Source organism: Bufo gargarizans, chromosome 1 (genome assembly GCF_014858855.1).
Source record: "Bufo gargarizans isolate SCDJY-AF-19 chromosome 1, ASM1485885v1, whole genome shotgun sequence".
Taxonomy (NCBI): domain Eukaryota; kingdom Metazoa; phylum Chordata; class Amphibia; order Anura; family Bufonidae; genus Bufo; species Bufo gargarizans.
Genome location: NC_058080.1, coordinates 304,001,014 through 304,020,014, shown reverse-complemented (window position 1 = coordinate 304,020,014; position 19,001 = coordinate 304,001,014). Strand labels below are relative to the sequence as shown.

The 19,001-nt window shown below is 44.0% G+C and overlaps 1 protein-coding gene across 1 annotated transcript in view; it reads right to left on the bottom strand.

The window, feature by feature from the left end:
* LOC122945817 (heparan-alpha-glucosaminide N-acetyltransferase-like) overlaps nt 1-17,943 on the bottom strand; it is a 56,393-nt gene extending 38,450 nt beyond the window's left edge. Inside the window, 4 exon segments of the mRNA XM_044305041.1 lie at nt 69-190; nt 2,936-3,063; nt 6,182-6,294; nt 17,571-17,943. Coding sequence (XP_044160976.1) covers nt 69-190; nt 2,936-3,063; nt 6,182-6,294; nt 17,571-17,667 — 460 coding nt within the window. The 5' untranslated portion in view covers nt 17,668-17,943.
* Between the last annotated feature and the right edge of the window lie 1,058 nt (nt 17,944-19,001).

Genomic DNA, 19,001 nt, shown 5'->3' with positions numbered 1-19,001 from the left:
TGATGATTTATCCCGAGGACAGGCCATCAGTATCAAAATCCTGGAAAAGCTCTTTAAAAAGTACTTACGAAGGTTAGTGTAACCAGGGTTCTGATTAATAATTATTTCACACGTTACATCTTTGGTACTCGAATGGTTGGTCTTCACCCACAAGGAGTAGTTTCCAAATTCTCTAAACCTATAATGAATTCTGTAGAGAGAAGAAGAAATAAAACAAACAAATCCAAAGTTGGAACATTTTGGAGTAAACGTTTTGCACCTCAAACGTCATAAAAAGCTCAGACTGCCTAACAGATTAATTCAGAAGACAAATTAACCACATCAGATACAAGGAATCAAGCAACTTCGTAGGTCACATCCTTCACAGACAATGCAATTGGGAATGGGAGAAAACTGTAGACACCTCTGCCAGCAGCTTATCTCCCCAAAAACAATAGGATCGGACATGTTGAAATCCAACAAGACTGACCCTTCTCTCACCCAACCACTGCCATAGGGGAGAGTTGGGAGGTCCCCCATACATGTTAGATTGTTGGCTGATCCCACAAAAGTACATGGCCAGCTGAAGTCACAAAGGGGTATAAGCTCACCTTTAACTTCTCAGAATTGTGGGCTAAGACTCCCAACTAAAGTGTTTACGTACCACAGACAGAGCATTTGACTGCTATAGGGCCCAGCACTGGTTGGTCCCATTCACTTTGCAACTGAGTGGTGAGAACCAGCGCAGAACGCCTTTCTCCAAAGCACTGTTAGCATTTGGCTAAAAGGCCACAGAAACACAATTGGATAAAATAGATAAAAGACTCTTCTGCCCTGGGTAGCAAAACACAGGTACCATGTTGGAAGGCTCATTGCTGTCCAACTGATATAAATGAAAGTGCCATCAACCTAGCTTGTAACTACAAAAATTGCTGAATTATGCTTAAAAAGGGGTTTTTCACCTTCTAGCGCCATATTCAATGTGCAATGAAAAGTATAAAAGAAAAATCAACTCACTTGTTCCCTGGTCCACTGTTATAGCGCAGAGGCTTTATTTCCTGCTCCTTCCGGTCCCCAGTGTCATGAGTGCCTCAGCAGTGACAGGCGAGTCAATACTTTAATTTTTCTCTTAGGCTACTTTCATGGACGGATCCGTTTAGAGCACGGGTGTCAAACACAAGGCCCGCGGGCCGAATCCGGCCCGCCAGACCTTGTCATGTGGCCCGCGTAGCCGCCGCCGGCCGCCAGCCTTCACCTTTTTATTATCATTATCACTTACACCCGATACAGGAGCCGGGAGGATCAGCTGTGAGGGAGGCGGTACTTACATCTACAATCGCTCGCCGAGAGGAGGGAGGAGGCAGGCCGGGAGGACGGGCGCTGGCAGTGTGAGTCATACGTCACGCGCCTGCGCCGCCCACTTTATGAATGAAGCAGGCAGCGTGGGCGCATGTCACACTGCCAGCGCCTGTCCTCCCGGCCTGCCTCCTGCCTCCTCTCGGCAAGCGATTGTAGATGTAAGTACCGCCTCCCTCACAGCTGATCCTCCCGGCTCCTGTATCGAGTGTAAGTGATAATGATAATAAAAAGGTGAAGGCTGGTGATTGTGAAACTTGAAAGGGGGGAAAGACCGTATGTGAATGGCTACTGGGCTGGCGCTGCTGAAAGGGGTTAATTATAACTACTGTGGGAGCGAAGGGGGGAATAATTAGCTACACTGAAGAGGGGACTGAAAGGGGTTAATAAATACTGTGAATGGGGGACTGCTGAAAAAGGGGTTAACTACTGTGAAGCCCCTTCACAGTAGTTAACCCCTTTCAGCAGTCTTCACAGTATTTATTAAACTCAGCAGTCCCCCTTCAGTGAAGGGGGGACTGCTGGGGTTAATAACTACTGTGAAGGGGGACTGCTGAAAGGGGGAAATAACTTAACTACTGTGAAGGGGGACTGCTGAAAGGGGAAATAACTATGAAGAGGGGGCTGCTGAAAGGGGTTAATAACTACTGTGAAGGGGGACTGCTGAAAGGGGTTAATAACTACTGTGAAGGGGGCTGCTGAAAGGGGTTAATAACTACTGTGAAGCCCCTTCACAGTAGTTATTAATCTCTTTCAGCAGTCCCTCCTGAACAGTTTATTAACCCCTTTCAGTCCCCTCTTCAGTGTAGTTATTTATTCCCTCTTTTGCTCCCACAGTAGTTATAATTAACCCCTTTCAGCAGTCCCAGCAGGGGACTGCTAAAAGGGGTTAATAACTACTAGGGGGGGGGGGGGGGCTTGGGGGGTGACACCATTTTCTACTGCACTGGGTGACACCAGCCCTAGCAACGCCACTGTCAGCGCTCCTTATGCGATTATATACATACGGTAACCATTAACTATTAGAGATACGATTATACAGTGAGTGGACACATAGTCCTACAGATACAACCGGCCCTTTGAGGGTGACCAAACTGCTGATGCGGCCCCCGATGCATTTGAGTTTGACACCCCTGGTTTAGAGGATACAACCGTCTGCATCCGTTCAGAATGGATCTGTTTGTTTAATCTTCAACATAGCCAAGGCAGATTCGTCTTGAACACCATTGGAGGACATATCCGTTTTCTATTGTGCCATATTGTGTCAGTGAAAACGGATCCGTCACCATTGACTTACATTGTGTGCCAGGACGGATCCGTTTGGTTCAGTTTCATCAGATGGACACCAAAACACTGCAAGCAGCGTTTTGGTGTCCTGCCTCCAGAGCGGAATGGAGACTGAACTGATGCATTCTGAGCGGATCCTTTTCCATTCAGAATGCAAACTGATAGGTTTTGGACCGCTTGCGAGAGCTCTGAACGGATCTCACAAAAACGGAAAGCCAAAACGAGAGTGTGAAAGTAGTCTTACACGTTGCAGGACGTGAATAAGGGAATACATACAGAACATGCAGAAATCAGTAGCGTGGTATTGACTCACCGACAGAGCTCTGTTTTCCCTGAGGTGGCATTAATTTGCAGTGTCATTGGATGTCGAGTATCTACTACAGTTACATCACTAGCACGTTCTATCCGTTGGTATGATATAACTAAAGTTTGATACAGGCACTATTAGGAGAAGGGAAGAAGAAGTTACCACCATCATTATGCTGGATTATATAAAATGATCAGTTTCAAATTTATTTAAATGCCACAGGTTTGGGAACAATTCTTTATCATTTGTATTTTATTTACTTTGGTTCAATATCGTTTTTCAATTAGTCGTGATAAAAAAATAAATAAAAAAAATTACATTCTTTCCTCTATAGACTTAAGTTCCCTGCATCAGCATACTGTTGCTTCCTGCTCCACACTGAATCCATGAGGGAGCTGCTCTGACAGCTCAAACACTCATTATAGTTGTATTGTAAGGGTATTTTTTAAGTACTGATTGCTTCTGTCCCTTTAATTATCATTCTGTGTAATGATGTGCCTTGTAAATTAGCACCCATCCCCCATTGTGCTGGTAAGCCCACGTTCCTCAGTGATCTCAGAGACACTGTAGGAGGGGCTGATGGGAAAAACTGTAGTCTGCACTAACCATTAATTGGGATTCAACCAGGCACTTTATCCTAGGTAGGATGTAAGTATTGATTGCCCTATCTCTTGTACACCCTGGGGTCTCTGTCATGTGTTATAACGTGGTAGATAGCCATGTATTATTGCATGGCCGACCGGATCCCTACCCCATATTTAGGCTAGTAATGTTTATTCACTTTTTATTATTCTGTATGTCATTTGTCTGTGTTTTAGTATATTTAATCACACTTGGTAAATATAATTATTCACTTAGCCTGCGTAGGTTTATTCATTCTCAAATCTGTTTACTTCACGTTACGTTAAAATAGTTAAACTCTTACCAGTTTGAGAAGAATGGAGCTGAAATGAGTGTTTATTAGCTGTCAGGAATTCAGAGATAAGGTCTACAGAACAAGCCAACAAAGCAGCTTCCTGACGGATTCACCGTGAAGCAGAAGGCAATAGTCTGTGAATGCACTGAATGTGAAAGCTGCACAGGAAACACTATTGACATTTTTTTTATTTTTAATAAAGGCCAATTTAAAAACTATTTTTAGCCAGAAATTAGTAAAATGCAATGATAAAAAATTGCCTATAAAAAGGTGTCCAAAGCGACTGCTTATATGTATAGGTATAACTGCAAAAGTTATATTTCTCCAGAATAAAGCAATGGATCATTGCATTCTGCTGAACTAGTCCTATAAGGCATTGTGCCCCGTTTATCTGCGATTTTCCTGCTGACAGACTTCCTTTAAAACAGCAATTTCCTAGTCAATAATATAAACAGTAGAACTTTTTTAGGCAATTTATCAAACTGGTGTAAAGTAGAACTGGCTTAGTTTCCCAAAGCAACCAATCAGATTCCACGTTTCTTTTGACAGCTGAAAGGTGGAATCTGATTGGTTGCTATGAGCAACTAAGCCAGTTCTACTTTACCCCAGTTTGATAAATGACCCCATTTGTTTCCATTACTCTACAATACCTCCAATAGAAGATTACTAAAGGTGAGCGAGAAACATACCCTACCTTGGAATTTTTTCACCTGACTTTGCGTACTATTTCACCTTCAATACCTGCATGATCAAATGTAATAGTTTCTTCTTCTACTCACCCCCATTTTTAGAAACCTTCAATCACACTTCATGCAAAGATCAGACATGCTGCAATATTGGTGGTGAAATAGTTTCACAATCAATCAGCCAATGGTTTAGAGAATAGTCCTAAACACAACACATGGCAATATATAGATGGTTGGGTAAAGACCACTTGGGGCTGATTCACATAACTGTGTAAGTCAAGGAAACACTGTCCATGTGTTGGCAGCATCTACTGGACCTACCTCCACTACCCTGAGCTGAACTGACTGCACCATAATATGTTATGATACAGTCAGTTCCTATCTAATTGTGGGTCTATTGTACTGTACTCACATGATTATGCAAGTACAGTACAATAGACCTGTGATCACATATGAACTGACTGTATCATAACACTATGATTCAGTGAGGTCAGGTCAGGGAAGTCGCGGTAGGTCAAGGAGATGCACCCGACATATGGACAGTGTTTCCCAGACAGTATGAGTACAGTTCTGTAGTCCTTAGTAGAATTAACAGAGCTCTAATTCTAATCATAAATGTCTAAAATATTCCCTAGCTAACAACTACCAGTACTTGTGACAGGTTTAAAGGGAGCCTGTCACCTCAAAAATACATTTCAAAGTAAGCACATTGCCATGTAAGGTAGGTGTCCTGAAGCATAACCATACTTTTCTTGTGAAAATCCAGTCCTCTATACCTGAGAAATCCCTTTTTCAACCTTTTCAGTGCACCTGGTTTCAATTTTGTCATTGATACTGGCTCTGAAATCTCTTGGGCTGTCAATCAAATGAGAGGAGGCACTGGGCAGTTTTGTTGGTGTAGCGATGGTGCACCAAACAAAGCGCCCTCACACATTGTCCACTCAAAACCTTAGTTGCATATAAAAAATAAAAAAACACACAACATTTCTCAGGATTAGAGGACTAGATTTTAACAAGAAAGCAGTGGGGTACCTTCCATGGAGGCAAAGCACACAACTATTATGGTCCTGGGGGAAGGGGCTGGCACTGAAACTCCATTGTCCGTTCCCAGCATGAAAATATTGCATTTTCATACAACCACCACCACTAGGGGGCACTGTTGCAGTGAATGGTAACTAAAATTCCTATGCACTGAGTTCCCCCTAGTGCTGGATGCAGACAGTTTCATATTATAGTATATGAAGAGAAGCAGCAAACATACTGTAGATCTGCGCAGGGCGATTTATCAGTGTATTTATGCCAATATGTTTATTACATTTTTTACTTTAATTGTTACTCTAAATTTCTTCAACTTAATAAAAAAAAAAACCAATTTGACAGAAATGTGATGGTGGCACTTTGTGTTCTGAATTGATAATGACTTCCACACACATACTGGGAATTTGTGACGAGGGACCCATACCAAGTCCTGAGACCCCTGCAAGAAAGGTATGGTATTGGTTTCAGGGCACCTACCCTACATAACGGTATGCTTATTTTCAAATACATTTTGAAGGTGACAGACTCCCTTTAAGTGCACACATCTCAGAAAATAGAAGAAGAAAAAAAACCAAAAAAAAAAAAACAACACAACAATAACAAATTCTTTACCTGGTAACACTGGTCGGAACGCCAATAAACAATAAACTTCTCATGGGGCAAATTATTGTTAATTAGCAGAAGAGCTTGATCCATTTTTAGATTAGATGATATTTTTGAAAGACCTATATTAAGAAAAGCATTAAAAAAAGATTGGAATATAAAAATTAAAAAAACACAGTAAAAGTATAAAAATAAAGTTACAGTGAAACCTCTGAGGCAACCACCCAAAACTGAAACGAAAAGTGGTCTGCTATAGGGACAGCCCTCTTATAGAAGAGGACAAGGATGCATAGTATATGATAGAATTAGAATCTGTCTTAAGAAATCTACCCCATTCTTCCAAAAAGGTGGCCTTTTGGAGAGATCATTTTTCTGTACTTTGTGACTGAAAATAGTGGAAAAGTCAGCTGGAAAAATAGCAGCAATAACTCCATGTATTGTATAAGGTTTTGCCTTGGAAATGGCTGTGGGTTTCACCTTCTCCATTGCAAAGGGCGAGATCCATGGTGAAGATCCGCAGCATAAACGGACATTCTGTAAATTTCAAAACCACATACCAGGGCAATTTACGCTGCAGCTTTTTTAGACAGCAAATTATTATTATTTTTTTTATCGTATCGAATTTGCTGCTACTGTACAACACTGCAGAATTGCTATCTACAACAGCAAATCTGAAGTACTTTTGTCATGTGTGGACATAGTCTAAACAGAGTTCCTGGGAATTCTTCACCATTTACTTATGCCCCATGCCCCCTAGATTGTATGGTTTAATGAAAGGCTCCCTGCTGCTCCTGTCTTGCACTCTGGCTACCATTTGGCTATTTACTGTACCTTGCCTGTTTATTTTCATGGTATGGACATTGTCACTAGTGCCACTGCGGTCAAAGACTGGCTTCATCAGTAACGTGCCTCCAAGCGATATGACTGGCTTCATCACCACTGAAGCCAGTCACTGGCTGCCAGTGGCACAGGTGACCATGTCCATGCCCTCGCCAGAAGTAACACCAGAAGATAGCTGGAAGTTCCAAAGAGCACAGTGGCCACCATAACTCTTAAATGGAAGAAGTTTGGAACAACCAGGACTCTTTCTAAAAGGTGACTGTCCCACCAAAGTAAGTAACCAGAGAAGGGTCTTGGCAAGACAGGTGACCGAGAACCAAATGGTCATTCTGTCCGAGCTCCAAAGTTCCTGTGTGCAGAAAGGGTAAGAAACTTGCAGAAAGTCAACCACCACTGCAGCACTTTATCAACGTGGACTTTAGAGTAGCCAGAAAGATGCCTCTCCCAGTAAAAGACATGATAGCCCACCTAGAGTTTGCAAAAAAGAACCTAGAGGACATGGAATGTGAGAAACTAGATTCGCTGGTCTGATGAAACCAAAATTGAATTTACCGGCCTCAATTCTAAGTGTTATGCCTGGAGGAAACCAGGCACTGCCCAATACCACCCATACACATATTATTAACATATACTTTTTTTGCCGTACTCTGCAGGATAGAAATATGTAGTGTACTTTGCTTTTGCATGCTTTACCTCCAAACATAAAGACAAAAACGTGACGTGAACGCAGTCTAAAAGGATTTACTGGGATTTGACTGCTGCCAAAGAGTTCCATTCTCTTAATTCCAGGAACTGTTGTTGGACAAGCTCCTACATGCACTTCATAGATAGGACATCTATCTAGGTGATGATTTTTTCAAGCTGTATCTTCATTTTAAAGTTTTTTCATTTTAAAATGTACGTCATACTTCACAAGAGAAAGTGATACGTAGAATGCAATTTATGATATCAGGATTTGGATTTTTTCAAACAAAAGCACAACTTAAAATATTAATGTAAGGCAATATAAGACAATAATGGGGAAACCACAATGGGGGAGGTTATACTGATGAATGCAATTTTAAAAATGGGTTAACAATTCAATGCTGAAACTATCTACTATGTACATTAATGCGACGTCAGTAACCAAATGACAAGTGTGATCGTGTAGGTCCTATGTGTTGGAAAACACCTTGTAGCTGGTAGATGGGCCCGACACAATTTTGATAAAAAATGTACACAAAAAGCTTCTGATTTTCATATAGTAGGTATAGCAGTAATGCAATGTCTTTGCACATGGAGCAGTGTGCCGCTGCATATAGTGTGTGCTTGCTTTTGAACTGCAGCTATAGTAGCATGCCTCTGTACTTTATTTCATATTGTTTGGAGCTGTCACTTTGTTTTTTGCCACAACCAAATGTCTGTGAAATACCACTCAACATACTCCCGTGTGATAGCATCCCTTCCGTCAATTAGTATAAAGTGTTCCAAATAATGTTCCCAGCAGATCTAGAATAGATAAAGCCACACTGCTTAACCACCACTAGAGGTCTCTATTTCTCTCTGGTTGTTATAACTGGCTACTCAGAGCTCAGCTACGGAAGCCTGTATGAGACAAAAAAAACAGTGTTCGAAATTCTGTTTCCGTCCGGTAGCTCTCACTGACTTTTCTCTGCTGCTACTTAACATGGCCCTGTAGGTAAGAAACTGCACTAATCATGGATTGTTAATGGTCTCATTTAAGCTTTAAGGGTACATTGCAATTAAAAAATCCAAAATCATTCACATCTGGTCAGAAGAGATGTTTATTAGAAGGGGTTGTGTCATATCGCTAGGATATGCCACCAATGTCTGTTAGGCGCAGGTGTCACGTGGGTGTCAAGAGCCACGTCTGACTCAGTTATACCCGGGGTCAGGAAGTCGCAGCGGGTGGCTGCGCGCTCTATGTCTAAAGATCACGTTGTTTCTTAGTGATTGTTTTCTGTGTTTGCCTTGCAATCCTTTTTGTCTCACTCAGGGATCCGTAGCTTCTCCTCCTCAGCTGTTTCTTGTCTGCCACTCCCAACCTCCTTATATTCTCCTCTCACACTTCTCTAGTTGCCAGTTATAGAGCTTCCTGCCTGGACATCTATACTGACCCACTGGAGCTGTGAATCCTGGTTGTTGTTCCAGAGTGCTACCCTCCGGATCCCTGTTGGGCTTTTTGTTGTCTCCTGTTGTCGCCCACCTGGGATTATATGTTTAGTCTGTATTGTCTGTCCTCCCCTTGGTGTTTTCCTTTAGAGCTAGTGGTGCGGACTAGTGTTCCCACCGCCCTGTTCACTATCTAGGGCTCATCTTAGGGAAAGCCAGGGTTTTAGGCACGTGATCGGCGTACGGGTGAGGAACCCGTCTAGGGACGTCAGGGCAGCCAGGTGCCAGCCGCAAGGTGAGTCAGGGGTCACCACCTTCCCTCTCACTTGGGCAGGGCCTTCCTCTTTCCCTCCCTCTGTGTCACGTATGTGATAGTCACGCCGATCGTGATAGCAGGTCCCACCTACCTATAGAACGGAGAACGCAATTTGATGAAGAACAGATGGCACATGTGCGGCCGCACTCCATTTATTTCTATGGGAGTGCCGAAAATAGCTGAGCTCTGGCTCGGCCAATTCTTTCACGCTCATAGAAATAAACGGAGAGCAGCCGCACATGTGCCGTCTGTTCTCCTTTACATTGCGGTCTCCATCCTAGAGACAGTTGAGGGTTCCAGAGGTGGGACCTGTATTTATCAGACATTGGTGGAATATCCTAGAAATGTTTGAGATGATACAACCCCTGTAAGACATCAGGCAGTACATTCTGATGTTCCAATTTAATATATCTATATGTTGCATATAAAAATACAAATGAAAGGTCTGGCTGCACACTATTATAAGTGTATACATGGCTAGTATCTAATTAACGAGCATTTCCACCCAAAATGTGTAAAACTGGTTGAATATTAGTATTCTGGATCAAGGGTATCATGTCCCCCTGGATTATTTGTATTTCACTACATTTCTTAACACCTACCAATATTTCCAGTGATAAGTAATGACTGATGTACACAGTTTATTGCTTGTTTGAGATATCATTAAGAAATTTTTGTGAAATAAATTAAAATAAATAATCCAGGAGACATAATCTTCACTCGATCCGTATTCTCATTAGATCTACCAAGCAAGAGTGAAGCTTGATTGACCAACAGCCATCTCTCCCAACTTCCACATAAACATATACACTCGGTTTGGCCAGACACCCTTGGCAGTGGCTCTTCTACCAGGAATTGGGAACATCGATGTCAACTATTACAATGCTTTCTCCCCATAAAAGGGTTTTCCGATATTTTAATACTGATAAACCATCCTCTGGATAGGTCATCATTATCTGATTGGCAAGGGTCAGACAGCCGGGACCCCTGCTGATCATCTGTCTGAGAAGGCACCTCCGCTCTCTTTAAATATGCCCACATACATTGCAGGTTCAGTACAGTGGCGGATCCAGAGCCTGGTCTCGGGAGGGGCACTTTTAGATTATTTTCTGTCCGCCGCCACAAAACAATGGTGCTTATAGAACAGACTACACAGTGTAGAGGTATACTGTATATTGTGTGGCACAGTGTAGGCTATATGTGTATAACAATCATATTTCACATGAACACTCACAGTTACTTGGCTTGGCCCTTGGGGATCTCGGACACCACTTCCACACTTTGGCCGGGGGCTCGGCGGAGCTGATGTGTTTTATCCTAATGAGAAAGATTTCATAATAAGGATTTGGAGAAAGGGCAGAGGGAGAGCAGAGCAGGGAGAGGCCGGTGCCGCTACTAGGGGGCTCATACATGGGGGAGTAATAAATCCCACCATAATGCCCCCCCCCCCCCCAGTAGAAATAATTCTCCTTATAATGTGACAGTGCAACAAAATACCCCCTTGTAATGCCCCCAGTTGAGCTAATGTCCCCATAGTGCCCCCATAATGTGCCAGTATAAAATACCCCTATATAGTGCCCCCAGTAAATGACCCCATAGTGCTCCACACCCTCCTTCCTCCTAGTGCCCCCCATGATGTACCAGTATAAAATGCTCCAGTAGATGCCCTCAGTGTCCCCCATAATTTGCAAGTATAAAATACCCCTTCTTAGTGCCCCCCGTAGATGACCCCATAGTACTCCTCTCCCCCCTTCCCCATAGTACCCACCATAAAGTGTCCCAGTATAAAATTGTACTGTACAGAGAGCCCATATAAAATACCCCTTCTTTGTGGCCTCAGTAGATGCCCCTATAGTGCCCCCAATCATGTGCCAGTAATAATAGCCCCCCTGTGCCAGTAATAGCAGCCCCCAGTAATAACAGCCCCCCCTGTGCCAGTAATAAGCGCCCCTCTGTGCCAGTAATAGCAGCCCCCAGTAATAAGAGCCCCTCTGTGCCAGTAATAACAGCCCCCAGTAATAAGAGCCCCTCTGTGCCAGTAATAACAGCCCCCAGTAATAAAAGCCCCCCTTTGCCAGTAATAACAGCCCCCCTTTGCCAGTAAAAGTATTGTATATAATGAAAAAAAAAAAAAATGAAAAAAAAAAAAAAAACACACATACTTACCTACATGTCAGCGATGCGATGCAGGCCTCTTCTGGCCTGTGTGCCTCGCTGTATGGCTCAGGCGGCGCGATGACGTCATCGCGCCGCCTGCGCCGGCCTCTGATAGGCTGCAGGCACTAGGCCGGCAGCCTATCAGAGGAAGGGAAAGGGACACGCCTCTCCCTTCCCTGCCGCAGCACAGGCAGGCATCTGTATCGCTGTCCTGAGGACGGCGATACAGATGACTGGAGATGAGCACTACCACAATGGAAGCGCTCATCTCCCTGTGCCCCGCCCGCCAATTTCTTGATGGGAGAAAGAAAAATGCAGAATTCACATGGAAGATGTTTTGTGGAATTGTGGTTTCTGAACATGGACGTGTGCATGAAGCCTTAGGGACCTTGCTAAAGAGCATCATCATCTACTTGGAAGGTGCCTCCTCCACAATGAAACTTCCTGTAAGATCATGCAAGGTGAGCCTGTACCCATGATGTATAATAATTACTATAATGCCATTACAGAAGGCCCGTAGTACATCAGTACTAGACAAATCCCAGGAACCAAGCACTTCTACAAAAAGGTCACCAGTGCCTAACTTCTTGGGTAATTTAAGTGATACTGCTGAAAGTGCCAACTACCTGGCTACTGAATAACACACAATGTCAAGCTGACACCTAAATCTGTAGTAATTTTGGCCACAACAGTGGTATATAGGAATGTGGTAACACCATGTTCAGACCTATTTCTTTTCTGCCCCTGACAAGAACATGGGTGCCTAAATTTTCTTAAAAGGGGTTGTCCGAGTTCAGATCTAAACCCGGACATACCAATAATTTCACACAGGATCGCACAGGGCAAGCGCCAAAGCCTGCCCATCAGTGCCAGTGACGTCACCGGGCTCACTGCTGGGCGGAAGCCTCCGCCTGGCAGCCTGAAGGATAGCCCGGTACGTCACCGGAACTCCAGAAAATGCCTTTGCATGAACTGCTCCGATGCTCTTAGCTCTGAACCCGGACAACCCCTTTAAAACTACAGTTTAAAAGAAAGTCAATTACCACCAACACAACAACAAAGTAGACCATAGCCATCTAACCATCTTAGTACAGTATGTACACAGCAGGCTACCAATGAAATCTAATTTCACTACACCAATAGAGCAGAAATGACATAATGGCTTTGTCTTCGATGATCACTTCACTTTTAAAAGTTGAGTAACGGCCCTGAAAAGTGATGATCCTGCTTAGTAAACTGGCCCTGATAGCCCCAAGGGTAGGGCCACATGTAGAAGGTCCACTATGTATCTCCCAAATATCCCAAAAAAATGCACTGAACAGTACAGATTTTGATGCAGAAATGCTAAAGATCTGCTGCAGAGTTCACCCTCTGAAGTCCACAATCACAATTATTGAGATGCTGTGGATTGAAAATTTGGGGGGGGTACTATCTCTCCTTGGGGAGAGAGCACCTTAGCCGGCGTGAGGAGACTTATAGACAATACATGCTCCTCTGGAATTCTGGGAAGAAAGGGATGCAAATGAGCTCTTAACAAGCTCTGCTTCACAACAAGTTATGTGCAGCGTCCTGGCGGAAAATATCTGTATCATGTAGAGGAAATCTGTGAAAATCTCATCCACTTTGCGAATACTTTAAAGGGGTTGTCTCACTTCAGGAAATGGCATTTATTATGTAGAGAAAGTTAATACAAGCCACTTACTAATGTATTGTGATTGTCCATATTGCTTCCTTAGATCTCTTAGAGCTGGATAGCCAAAATTAGCATAGGTTCCCCCTGCCCCACCCAGTTTCCCAGTAAGCGTATCAGTCACTCCCAAGCAAATGCACGACACCCCAGATTTTTGACAAATTTATAAAAAAATTTATTACAAAGAAGAGATATTAATTTAAAAAAGGGTTAATAAAATTGGCTTCCACCTCATTCTGAACACTATATTTCTCAATGCACTTACACCATACAACTGCCATAAATACATTCATAATCCATACAGTTCTATGTCCGAGGCTTCCCTAACCGTGTATTATAAAACTGAATGGCTGAAGCCAACCAAAGGGGAGCTCAGGCATAGGAATTTATACCATTACCACTGACTGCAATGGAAGCTGTAAAATCTCTTTGCACTGGGCTCTAGTAGAGCTGCTTAAAAACGCGGTGTTTTTATGTCAGGAACAGAAGATGGAGTTCAGCGTCAGGCCCCTTCCTCCCCAGGGCCCCATAGCAGTCACATCATCTGCCTTCATGGTAGGTAGACCACTGGCCTCCACAAAAGCCCCTTGAAATGGGCTGCTTTTGCAGTGGAATTGCTGCTGGGGTCACAGCCTGATTTCTGCTGCTTTCAATCACTGAGAGCCACAGGTAAAACCCCCAGCATAAAATGACATGCTGCAGTTTTTTTTCTTTTTTTTTTTTTCTTCACTGGACAAAACTTCTGAAATCTTACCCATTTTGATTGTGCCGCAAATCGCCCACACCAAATCCCTCCATGGAGGATCAGCAGCATTTACACGACATGTGGCCGCACCCCAAGAATGACCTAACCGCAATTATGTGATGGATGTAAGGAGTATACAACAATTAAGCATACAGGTCATGACGCGTTTCACAAAAACTGGGTTCATCAAGGTGAAGATGGCCATTCAGAGCAGATGAAAGAGCATAGTTAACCCTTCACACGTAAAGTTAAATGCTGAAATGTTTGCTATTTTTGTCCCAAAACCTGCTGTACATGCCTTGCACCAGATATGCATGTACTGCAAAAACAAACAACAAAGTTAGGGCTCATGCACACAACCGTTGTCTGTTCTACGGATCCGCAAAACGTGGATACTAGCCGTGTGCATTCCACATTTTGCGGAACAGGACGAAAAAAAATAATTTCCGTGCCCGTACAGGTTTTTTTTTTGTGGAACCATCCACTTCAATGAGTTTACAAAAACAAAGGAAACAACTGTGTGCATTCCGTGTCTGTATGTCCGCACCACAAAAGAATACAATAATCCTATTATAATCTGCATTACGGATAAGGATAGGGCTATTCTATTACGGCCCGAACGTTCCGTTCCACAAAATGCACACAGCCAGTATCAATGTTTCGCAGATCTGAAATTTGTGGACCACAAAACAGGTAAAACGGTTGTGTGCAGGATCAATCAACACAACCTATAGGAAAACCTGCGAATTTATTTCACTTTATAGGATGCACTGTTTTTTTTTTTTTTTAGTGCAACATACTAAAATTAGGGCTTAAGTGATTACTCGATTAAGTCGAGTAACTCTACACCAAAAAAAAAAAAAAAACTTGGTGCAAATTTTTTTGCATCAAGGATGCACTTGTGCCATGTGACCATTGAGCGTTAGTGAAGCACTTGCTATTACTCACCGCTCCCTGGTCACCTGCTGGCCGGCACTGCACTGGTTCCTGACATACACAAATTTGCAGGATATTCCGGTATTTATCACAGTCAACCTAGGGTTATTACAGCTTAGAATCGGCAGAAGTTCATATAGGGGTCTTGGACCAAACGCGTTTCGGGGCTAGACGTTGAAGGGGCAACGTCTAGCCCCGAAACGCGTTTGGTCCAAGACCCCTATATGAACTTCTGCCGATTCTAAGCTGTAATAACCCTAGGTTGACTGTGATAAATACCGGAATATCCTGCAAACAACAGAGACCTGGCACGCTGGATAACTAAGACCACAGCAAAAGGACATCATAGACCGTAACTGCAGTCCAAATCCAGAGCGGTAGCAGGCGACTAGGTTCTCGGAGGACACCGGCTCTTCAGCGTAACGGAGCGGTGCCCAGAGAAGCCTAGACCGGCGACAGCAGCAACCTGTGAGAGAATCTCTATACTTACAGTGGACCAGAGCTTCACCAGCAGACATCAAGCAGTGAGTAATAGCGGGACACCGCTCTAAAAACTCACTGTGATTCATCTACATAAAGATCCAGGAACTTTGCTCTTACTAAGAGATTGGGATATACTTGGGAAGTGAATACAGAGGACACAATTAGACCCCAAGAATACTCCTATTTTTCCACTAGTCTAGCCATTATTGGGACCTAACTGCTACAAGTTGCAGAGTGGAGAACACCTTATGTTGCATTGACGCTTTACTATTTATTCGTATATCTGTATGTAATATATTGTTGCACTGATGCCTATTTATGGTTTTAGGTAGTTCCACTATCTTCTATATATTAATTGGGTATTTTAAGCTAATATTTTATACATCCATAATTTTAAGTAATAAATTGAATGTAATCTTTATATAAATTGTATATGATAATAAACAATCTATCACCATATATACCTGTTTTTCGCATGGTTCTACTTATAGAGAGAGTGCCCAGTATTGTCTATTTCAGTATCTCAATTTGTCAGAGGAGGGGCGAATCCTCTTTACTGTGAGCACCTCCGCCCGTGGTCACATTCACTCCTGTGCGTCTCATACAATTTATATACATAATTTATTATAAATGCCCCTCTTAGAATGTATATTAGACATTTAGACAAGTAGAGAGAAAAGGGGGCATGGCTTAATAGTCCTAAAAGGGGCCAAGCTGTGCCAACATTTTGACAAATTATATTGGTCTAAATTAAGCCAACCAAGAGGTGGCATAAGAAAAAAGAAAAAGCACCTAAAGGTCACAGACGAGCCATTTATCGGGGATGTCTATTTCCATTGGTCCACGTGAAGGTGGCAGCAATCATATGGTGAAGGAATGAACACTCGTTCTCTGGCTAATCATGTCTTTTAGGTTGGCATCAAATTTTTGGTGTAAACAGCCCAGAAACCATTATTCTCTACAGGGACAAGAGACCGCTATTTTCTATACCGAGGGGATGAATACTACATGTCAATGCAACTCACCTCCTCTGACGATCAGGCAATTATCAGGAACGAATAGCTCATTCTCAATAATTACCAGTAAGGTGCACCAGAGATGGAAATCTACCACACAGCATGAGCATATCTGTTTCAGGCCTCTTTCACACGGGCGCGTGCGCCCCGTGGTCGTGCTGCGGGCCGCAATGCACGAACACCCACCATGGGGCAGCCGCAGCGCATCGCGGACCGATTCACTTGAATGGGTCCACGATCCCCGGCCTTTCTGCAAAAAGATAGGACATGTTCTATCTTTTTGAGGAACGGAAGTACGGGACAAAACCCCACAGAAGCACTCCATAGTGCTCCCGTAGGGTTCCGTTCCACACCATTCTGCAATGAAGTGAACGGGTCCGCATCCATGATGCGGAATGCCCATGTAACGGCACCCGTGTATTGCAGGTCCGCAATACGGCAACAGGGCGCACGCGCTAGTGTGAAAGAGGCCTTAAGCTGTTTAAATTAATGGGATTGTCCAGCTCTTCAACACTTCGAGTGTTTTTCTATTTTGTACATCCTTTTTTTTCCTAACATTTGTGAAGTCTTATCATAGAAGCCTATGAGAAAAATGGCAAAAAAAAAGCATGCTGAATTTTGAAAAATAAAACACAGTATTGATCCAAACGCAAAATCAACATTTCAGCACAAAAACAAAAAAAAACTAAATCATATAATATATAGATATATACAAATACCGCAAAGTTCCATATGTGGATCCAGCCTAAATGACACAGGCATCTGAAATGGCTGCGTTAGAGCAGATGAGGGGGATGTAAGGGCTGCCAGGACCAGGTTCGGTTGCGGTGGTCTCCACGGGCAGCATGTCTTCTCCGCCCTATGGGGTAGCCACTTGTTGCACACCCCCATGGTGGAGCATTACTATGTACATATCATTTACCCCAACAAAACAACCACATGTATCATTTTATCAAAATAATACTGAAAGGTCATGGCCTGCTGAGCTCACCTTCCAGGAACCCTCATTCTATGGCAAGCTGTCCTAGATGTAAGCACTGGGGCATTGCCCACTGACCTGGCATCAGTTAGCACTCATCCCAGCACCAGGCTATGGAACTTACCGTCTGCATGCTGGGTGGTGCAGTTGACTAGCAGGATGAGGCTCAGGGTGGACAGTAGGCACAGGCAGTGGGCAGAGGTGGGCCATGCCAGCCCCATCCTTGTCCTGTCACTGCCGCTCTCCTCACTCTTCGGCTCTTTCCACCTCTTCTTCCGCCTCCCCCTCCGTTTTCTTACTTCCTCCCTCTTTTCCAGGGTTTTCTCGCCGAGAGGAGCCCTCCACCCTAGCTCAGAAAGCGGCCGTGTATCGGAGTCTTAAAGCTGCAGCACACGGGTCCGTGCTTCCTATTTTGTACTATCTGGCTGTGTATGTCCTCTCTGCTCCCCTCCAGGGAACTCTCTTTTGGTATATTCCTTCCTTCTCGTAAAACTGTCATCTCACACAGAGTCCAGCCGCGCTCCACCTTAAAAGTCGCCGGCTGGAGTCAGTACAGGGGGAGGGGACTACCGGTAGCCAATCACAGATCAGACACATATGGGCGGGTGACTGAAGCGACCAATCCTTGAAGACGAAATGAAAGCCTAGCGAGCGGCCGGTTTGTATGTTAAGGTGGAGAAGCTGTCTTTATTATGGTACCTGCCAGGAACCAATCACATGGTGTAGTGTTATGCTAGTGCCCATGGGACCCATACAACATAAAAAGCAGCATTAGGCCTAATGCACACATAGCAATAAAAAGCAGCTCAGAGTGATCAGATGAAATCTGTGGGGAGACCTGACGGTATGTGTTCCTTTCCCTGCAGCGCCCCCACAGGAGACATAAAGCAGTGACATGCTCAGTCAGTACCCTTACACATCAATAAAGGAGAAGATGGTCAGTAGGTTTTGCTGCCAGGAACATGCAGATCTACTATTATTACTGTGCATAGTAATTTTTTATTTCTTCTGTGTGTTTATAATTGTAAGAGGCCAGTCCTGAGGGGGATACTGTAAGGGACCAGTCCTGAGGGATACTGTAAGGGGGCAGTCCTGAGGGGACTACTGTAAGGGGCCAGTCCTAAGGGGAATACTGTAAGGGGCCAGTCCTGAGGGATACTGTAAGGGGCCAGTACTGAGGAGGATACTGTAAGGGGCCAGTCCTGAGGGGAATACTTTAAGGGGCCAGTACTGAGGAGGATACTGTAAGGGGCCAGTCCTGAGGGGAATACTTTAAGGGGCCAGTCCTGAGGAGGATACTGTAAGGGGCCAGTCCTGGGGGATACTGTAAGGGGCCAGTCCTGAGGGGGATACTGTAAGGGGCCAGTCCTGAGGAAGATACTGTAAGGGGCCAGTCCTGGGGGATACTGTAAGGGGCCAGTCCTGAGGAAGATACTGTAAGGGGCCAGTCCCGAGGGGGATACTGTAAGGGGCCAGTCCTGGGGGGGGGATACTGTAAGGGGCCAGTCCTAAGGGGAATACTGTAAGGGGCCAGTCCTGGGGGATACTGTAAGGG